This window comes from Lactuca serriola, chromosome 4 (assembly GCF_051521515.1).
Source record: "Lactuca serriola cultivar US96UC23 chromosome 4, Lser_US96UC23_V15, whole genome shotgun sequence".
Classification (NCBI taxonomy): Eukaryota; Viridiplantae; Streptophyta; class Magnoliopsida; order Asterales; family Asteraceae; genus Lactuca; species Lactuca serriola.
In genome coordinates this window covers 300,078,895-300,087,501 of record NC_136411.1, presented here as the reverse complement: position 1 = coordinate 300,087,501, position 8,607 = coordinate 300,078,895, and the positions used below count along the sequence as shown (strand labels likewise).

The 8,607-nt window shown below is 31.5% G+C and overlaps 1 protein-coding gene and 1 long non-coding RNA gene across 2 annotated transcripts; both read left to right on the top strand.

The window, feature by feature from the left end:
* Nucleotides 1-1,746: 1,746 nt before the first annotated feature.
* Nucleotides 1,747-4,818, top strand: AKRP (ankyrin repeat protein). Its single transcript, XM_079034716.1, has 7 exons — nucleotides 1,747-2,589; nucleotides 2,715-2,791; nucleotides 2,914-3,012; nucleotides 3,137-3,235; nucleotides 3,337-3,435; nucleotides 3,757-3,855; nucleotides 4,464-4,818. Exons 1-7 carry the CDS (start codon nucleotides 1,842-1,844, stop codon nucleotides 4,581-4,583), a joined length of 1,341 nt encoding a protein of 446 aa, XP_078890842.1. The 5' UTR covers nucleotides 1,747-1,841; the 3' UTR covers nucleotides 4,584-4,818.
* A 2,164-nt stretch (nucleotides 4,819-6,982) lies between these two features.
* LOC145100657 (uncharacterized) lies at nucleotides 6,983-8,335 on the top strand. Its single transcript, XR_013705183.1, has 3 exons — nucleotides 6,983-7,646; nucleotides 7,847-7,992; nucleotides 8,098-8,335. It is a non-coding gene; the product is annotated as an uncharacterized LOC145100657 (long non-coding RNA).
* The last annotated feature ends 272 nt before the right edge of the window (nucleotides 8,336-8,607 follow it).

The following is an 8,607-nucleotide window of genomic DNA, read 5'->3' as shown; positions in this document are numbered from 1 at the left end:
TAATATAATTGAAGGACCATTTTAGAAGGAAAAAAAAAACAAAAGCTCAATATTATCTTTTAACACAACTTTAATATATATATATATAGGAGAGTTCAATTGAGAAAAAAAAAGGTTGAGAATTGGGGAATCATTGTCAGCCCCTCATTTATTTTTGCCGCAAAAGCCTCCGTCGTACCAGCGGAAATGGGAAATAAATAGACATGTTTTTCCAACAAAACATATTTCCTTAAACTATGCTAATCATTAGCTTAATATATACAAAAACATAGTTTTTTTCGTTTTTTTTTTTAATTTTTAGAAATTATTTTTATCAAAAAATGATTTTAAATATACCAAAATTCATGATTTTTTATTCTCTACAAATAGACATCCATATTGATATAGTTTTAAGATAAAATAAAAAAATTATTATTTTTTTATATTTTCAGCTATCGTTATTCATAAGTGAATAAAAATGCATCAGGTTTTATTACAGTACATTTGTTATTCACTTATGAATAAAAAGTATGATTTTTTTTACAAATTAAGTATCATTCATATATGAATATAACATATAATAAACATACCATATTCATATTTAAATATTTGACGATGTATTCACTTGTGAATATTAACATAGTATATTCACTTATTAATATTAAATGATATTTCATATGTGAATATTACATAATATTACATGGTATATCATATGTGAATATTATATTGTATATTCACTTGTGAATATTAGATGATATATTCACTTATGAATATTACATAGTATATTCACATATGAATATTACAAGGTATATTCACTTGTGAATATATTCACTTATGAATATTAGAAGGTATTTTGACAAATATATATAATTTTCATATGTTATTCACATATGAATAACATACAGACTTGCATATTTGTTTTGTGTTGTTAATAATCATATACTGATTCAGGTGAGAAAACATATTCATATGTGAATATAATATGGTAACTTAGTTTATGCATTTCATCAAACAGTTGGAGTGCATACAAGTTAACTATTTTATAAATGTTAAAAACATCAAGCTATCAATTCCAAATCATCATATACTTCTGATTTCGACTTCAGATGTGACATCCTATGTCTGTTCGATTTCTCATTTTGATTTTGATTTCCGAAAATCTGATTGGGAACCTGTAAGTACCGATTCTGAGTCCTTCAATGTCGACTGTGACTGCGAGTCCAAAACTCCGATTCTAATTTCATGAATAGCAAAGAAATTCCGATTCCAACTGATTTCGTTTGCGAATCTGGGAAATTCCAGTTCCAAATCTGTTATGAAGTTTAACAAATGCTTGCAAGCTACGAACATTCGGAGTATTCAATAAAGAAATCGATGAATTTGGGTTGCGAATCTGTCTTAAACGGCAAACCTCCCAGCCACGAATATCGATGATTGATTAACACTGGATGATATTGATGATGGTTTAGTTGAAGAAATCTGGATGATTGTTGAATGTTGGATGAGAAATTTTGATGATGAACGAACTGTTATTGAATTCTCTATAGTTACGTATTTGAGATTGAAAGTTATTAATATATTTATAAGTTTGTCACCGTATCTTTTTATGTTTACATTGATTCCCCTATTTTCAACCTTTTTTATTTTTTCAATTGAACCCACCTATATATATATATATATATATATATATATATATATATATATATATATATATATATATATATATATATATATATATATATATATATAATAATACCAAACTCTTCCTTTTGGCATTGTTTTGCCGAAGTGTCGAAACATAGAAGTAGATAAGTGAAAACTCCCCCTTCACCGGCTCTTCCCGCCGGCACCGGAGACAAACAATGTTCTTGTTAAACCCCCAACTCCACCAGCAAACCACCATTTCCCCTCTCCTTCCAACCACCTCTTCTACTTCCCTATCTAAATCCCACCACAAAACCCAACCATTGTTCTTCCGTAAACCCACTTTATCATTCCCTCAATTCTCCCTCCGCCACCACCCCCAGCAACAATCATACACCAACGTCAACAGAGACGACGAAGGATACGAAGAAGAAGAAGATGAACAAGTACTCGGAGACTGCTTGGTTTTTGAAGAAGGCATATTCGAAGACCCTTTCATTCAAAACGAAATTCAGCTTGAAGCGCCCAAACCCTCCAAAAGGGTTACTAAAATCGTGGTTCAACCGGAGGATTTGGTTCCAGCGAACTGGAAAGACGTTCAGACAGAGATTAATATCACGAAGAAAGAGAGGAGAAAGATGGCCCAGGAAATGGAATTCGGGAGCAGATTACAGAAGAGGAAAGACGGGTTAAAACCTATACCGATGGGGTATGAGAGTATGAAAGAGTACAAAGCTGCAAAACTAAGGGAATTGAAGCCAGTTGTGTTGGATAATCCTCAATTTTTGGTGGAAAAGAACGAAGGTGATGACACCGAAGATGAAATTGACGAGGGTGAAGGTACCAGGGGCATTAGAGTGACCCCTAGGAACCCTAAAATGGCCGTGTATGGCCGGAATTTGGAGGATATTTCACGATACTTGAACTCCGGCATGTATGATCCTGAAGCTGCCAAAGATCCAGAAGGTAATTTTATAACATTCCCACTAAAATTGGCTCAATAGTACTCAAATTTCACTTCTATAATGCTGGATTCTTACATATAATTCCATGAGTTGAAGACGAATTTGTGTTATTGTAACCATGATTAGGTCCTCGTAAGTTATTTTCAAAGGAGGAGAAAGTCCTTATGAATAGGCGGACTCCTGATTTGGCGACTGCGACCTCTGTAAGCTTCTTGTTACATAATACTAATTTAACATGAAAACTTTCAGAAATTGCAATTTTCATGGCACATATGAAAAGGAAATTGTTGCAAGTTTAATCGAATGGAGACGATTCTTTAAACAGGATAAATGGCAACCTTTACACACTCTTGCTGCATCAGGAGAATTTTACCTTGTTGACACTTTGATGAAATACAATGTAGATATCAACGTCCCCAATCAGGTAAAACTGATGACTTTTTCCTTTTTCCTTTTTTTTATTACTTTTAACAAGTTATCTAGGACTATTTTTGATATAACGAGGATAAGGAGGGTATTTACGTCTTTTTGTGATTTTTCTTTTGCAGGAGGGACTCACAGCACTTCACAAAGCAATACTTGGCAAAAAGCATGCCATTTGTAATTATCTATTGAGAAATTCAGCTAATCCATTTGTTCGTGACAAAGTAAGCATAAACCTAAAATGAATATGTTTTTATCGAAGGAAATTGTATATTATATATTATATATGAATAATAATTTGGTCTTTTTGGTATGATGACAACAGGATGGGGCTACCCTTATGCATTATGCTGTACGCACTGCATCAACTCAAATGATAAAAATCCTTTTACTTTATAATGTGGATATAAACCTCCAAGATAACGTATGTTGAAATATTATTATTTACTTTAGCCCTGTTTGTTACATATGACATGACATGACAGGTTATACTGCGTTTAGACTGAGACTGATGTCAATGAGACAGACTGTAATTTTTTGTTCCACCAAAAAAGGTGGGGCTGAGATTTTTTCTTGATCGCTCGTCTGTGCAAAAGACGTAAATGCCCTTGTCATCTTCATTATCAAAAAAGTAGTCCTATAAATCTTGTCCGGTCTTATACAGTGTAACAAACACGGCCTTTATGTTCATTAGGTTGCTTTGTTTTTCATTCATTTGGAAATGTTCTTGTTTTGTTTATATTAGGACGGGTGGACCCCACTGCATCTAGCTGTCCAATCGCGTAGAACTGATGTGGTGAGGCTTTTGTTGATCAAGAAAGCTGATAAGACCCTTAAAAACCAAGTACTCACTCTACCCTAAAAATCCATATTTTGCTTACTAGTTATTAATTATAGCATCCTACTTTTGTTTCTTTTTATTACAACGTTACACTTTTAACTTAGAGTAAATTATAGGAATGGTCCCTATGGTTTGGGGTAATTTGCGCATTTGGTCCCTAACTTATTTTTTTTAACTTGGAAAGTCCCTAATGTTTGTTTTTGTTACGTGTTTGGTCCCTACTTTTTGTTTTTGTTTCACGTTTGGTCCTTGTCTTACCTAAAAAGACTATTATTTAAATAGGGAATATTATATGGTAGGTATGTTAATGTGAGGGGGTTGAGGTTGGGGTTGTGTTTATTTAAATAAGTTAAGAAATCAAGGGCAAAATAGTCTTTTTAGGTGAGATAGGGACCAAACGCGTAACAAAAACAAACAGTAGGGACCTTCCGAGTTAAAAAAATAAGTTAGGTACCAAATACGTAAATTACCCTAAACCATAGGGACCATTCGTGTAATTTACTCTTTAACTAATTTTTGTATAAAGAAACAATGGATTAAGTATTGTTTTATTAAGTTCATTTAAGTAAAAAAAAACATCTAAAATGTAGTTTTTGTGATGGTGTATATAGGAAGGGTTGACCCCAGTGGATCTTTGCCTTTATAGTGGAAGAGACACACGAACATATGAGTTGATCAGGCTACTAAAACTGCCACCCAAACCACGTAAATATGTTGAACTCATGGAATAGCAATCTACTTCCATCATGCTTTGTTTGGCTATCATCATCATCATCATCATGCAAAACTTTGATTGGTTGACAAAATGGCACAATCCTAATGACTCATGTCATCATGTTGACCAACGACCAACCTTACTGTTACACAATGCCAGGGGTAGGATAGGTATTATAGACATATATGGATTAGTATGCAGCTAAGAGACATGAACAACATGTAAATTTTTTTAATTTTTTTCCCTCCAAACTTTGAGTTCCTTTTGTCCCAGCTTGTTATGTAGGACAAGACAAGTGACCTTGTTGTGCATTTGGCATGCATAGCACTCGGACCGGTCAATGAGACAAAAGTTGCAATTTAAGTCTTGTTCAAAAGGTGGGACACAAACTTGCTCTCAATCTGTGTTTGTGAAAAAGACATGAATGCCCCTATCATCAAAAATAGACTTAGAATGTTTGTCATGTCATGTCTAGTTCCGTCCTGTCCAATTTTGTCCCTAGCCTTCGTACAATATTTACAATAATACATTATTAATTCTACATGCTTTTATAAATATTGCGGTTCAAAACATGTGTCGGGCTACAAATTTAATTGATAACATTGCTAACAGAGCAACTTTGTTAGATAGATTGTTGTTATGGGAAGGGTGTGATAATTTTTTTTATTACGTTGGGTCATAAGAAATCAAAAACTTCGGTTTGTGAGGGTGATTTATTATTTATTAAGGGATAATGAGCTAGATAATCGAATGAATTATTAGATTCTATAGTCATGTTTGGTTGACATTAAAAAATAGAGCAAGCCCTTCAAATATGTTTGTTAATTAAGGCTAATGGACCATTTAACAAGAAGTTCGTTTATTTAAATAAATGAAAGGACATGAAAAAGTTTTTTCATCCGTTAATATGAATAATAATCTTGTATGTTCATTTACATCCGTTTATTTATATATATATATATATATATATATATATATATATATATATATATATATATATATATATATATATATATATATATATATATAAAATGGAGACTGAATATGGTTTGAACCATATTAATTTGAAATCACCCGACCATTTCAACTTATACAACTTAAATAATCAACATCTTCAATTTATACCCTTTAAGTTATTGATTAATTGAAATGTTTGATATATATAAGAATATTATTTTCACACATGGTTATCTAGAGTGCGTGAAAAACAAAAAAGAAACAAATAAGTAAAACTATTTAGGTATTTTCTCTCTTTCAATTTATACATTTACAAAGTTTAGTAAATGCTTCATGATTTTGTATATGTTTTTGACATGTTTGACCTAGATAAGAATATTATTTCCACATTCTGGTTATCTAGACTCTAGAGTCTAGAGTACATAAAAATGAAGAATAATATGCAAATAGGTCAAAGCTAATTAGGTTCTTTTCACTCTTTAAATTTAATCTGTACATTTATATTGTTTGGTATATGCTTCATTTATTTACCTTATATATTTTCCATTGACATGCTATTGTATAATAAAATACTTCCCAATGTGAAATGTAGAAAATGACGAGACTCCTTCGCATGTTCTTCTTTTGAGTTCTTATTAGGTGGATATTATTAGTAGGGGGTGTGTACCCAACCGTATAAACCGCCCGCACCGCACTGCATAATGCGGTTTAGAACTTTTGCGGTGCGGTTTGCGGTTTACAAATTCAAAGTCGCGGTTTAAACCGCACCGCATATATATATATATATATATATATATATATATATATATATATATATATATATTAAACATATTCATCATTTATTAAAATTTAAGTGGTACAAAAAATATAACATTAGGTATAATCATTTAACGTTAATCTCCTAATAATTGATCCTTCCCAAAGATAACAAAAATCATCATGGAAAGAAGATCATGAATTGCTTGTAATATTATTAATTTTACTGTTATTTTAACATTAAAACAATTTTATATATTTCACGTTTTTTTTTTTTTTTTTTTTAACATCTTAAACAAAATTTATATCTAACTTAATTTAAAAATATAAGCATGTTATATTAAAAAATATATATTACGACACTATACTTATTATACGAGATGAGATAAATAATCTTCTTTTTTCTTTGTTTCTATGAAACCCATTTTTTAGGTAGGAATTGCTACTAACTGATTTTGTTATTGCATCGTATTTAACAAAAGTTAATCCATTTTTTAGGTAGGAATTGCTACTAACTGATTATGTAAAATTATACTATGTGTTATATATTATATACACTTTTATTTAAGACTAATGATATATACTTTTGTAGAAAAATATTTCTTTAATGTTATTCTTATTTTGAGGTTGTAGATTTTATATATTCTATTCTATTATATTAAACATATTCATTATTTCTTAAAATTTAAGAGATAAAAAATATAACGTTATGTACAATTATTTAGTGTTTATCTCTTCAAAATGACTAATATTTAATCCTTACCAAAGATAACAAAAACCCATCATGGAAAGAAGACCAAGAATTGATTTGAAATCTCGTATTCTGCTCATTTCGTAAGTTTTTCTTCTATAAAAAATTAATATCTTCATCTCTTCCTGGTAGCCTCTAGAATTACACAAAAATATGCAGACATAACAATGGTTTGGACGTCGACATCATATCGATTGCTTTCTCTTCTCAAAGGTAAGCTTATTCCCTGTAAAAACATGTAGTTTTGCTTTTGTTGAAGCTTTAGTTTTGATAACCTGCAGGTCGACATCATCAAGCGATTGATATCTTTTTCTATGGTCATATGTTGATTTAGGAATCATGCACCCTCTTAGAAAACTCGCAACAACAGACGGATTCCTACACCATTCTCAGAAGAGTCAAAGTTGAAGATTAAAAATTTAAAATCAAATTTTTGCATCTCCCCTTTCTCACGCCTATGCAATTGTAAACAATTTATAGGTTTTGTTGCAGATATGTTTCCTCTCTTTCTAAAACCAAAGGTCTGATTCAAATTACTGTGGAAGTATATAAATCAGAGGAGGTGACAAATATGAAGCCCATTCTCTGCCACTCACACCCTCGACCACAGATCTGGTACCTTCTCCACACAAACTTCTCTGTCTATTTCTATAAAGTTTCATTAATTTCGATTTTTTCCCTTCTTTTTTATTTTAACTATGGATTTGTAGGTTAAAGGAAAAAGTTATGGGGAAGACAAATCTATTTCTCTCTATTTTTGAACTTCATTATGATTTAAGCTATATTTTGCTTCTTTAATTCATTCTTGACTTTAGGATGCAATTATCTTTGATAAGGGACCAAGAAATGTGTTCAATGGATCGACGTCAAGCAACAATAAAGAGGAGAAGAAATTGTTGGCCTGTTAAGCCATAAAGAAAAGAGATTAATGCTCCAGATATGGTGCTTGATTAAGTGAAAGGTTCGATTCTACAACTACTTTGATTGTTTCACTATGGGAGGGGGTTACTCTCCATTTCTGTTGTAGTTAGTTGATTTTTTAGAGGCATGGTTTATCCTTTTGCAGGGAGCAGGTTGGCCTTGCTTTGCAGCACTAAAAATGGTTTATTTTTGGTGTCCAACCTAAGGTTTGTCACTTAAATGGTTTGAGGATTTGTACTATTTTATACAGCTTTAATAATTTTTTTTTAGTTTTTGACTAATTTTTGTGTTAATTCCATAGATTCTATTTGACTTTCTGCATCTTTGGTGAAGTCCAGTCATATCTCTATCTAAAGTCTTTAACCTTGGTTGTTGATTTGTTACCTAAGCCTATTATAAATGATTTGAAGATACAATCTGGTGGTACAATTTTTCTTATGTTATATACTATGTGTATTGATTCTATTTATTTGTTTACTAACCACAAAATCCAATCCCACCACATTTTCTTTGCCTCCTGTACTCTGTTGCAATCCCTCACCCAAATTTGTTTCCTAGAAGCACTAACTACAAAATTCCACATCCACTAACAACCAGGACCTCAAATTTGTCATTGCTCCACAGCCACCACCATCCATCTTTTATATGAAAACCT

Bases quoted from the DNA above. Each gene is read 5' to 3' on its own strand.
- AKRP (XM_079034716.1), top strand. From the start codon at position 1,842: ATGTTCTTGTTAAACCCCCAACTCCACCAGCAAACCACCATTTCCCCT. The intron at 3,236-3,336 runs GTAAGCATAAAC...TGATGACAACAG, and splicing joins ATCCATTTGTTCGTGACAAA to GATGGGGCTACCCTTATGCA. The intron at 3,856-4,463 runs GTACTCACTCTA...TGGTGTATATAG, and splicing joins ATAAGACCCTTAAAAACCAA to GAAGGGTTGACCCCAGTGGA.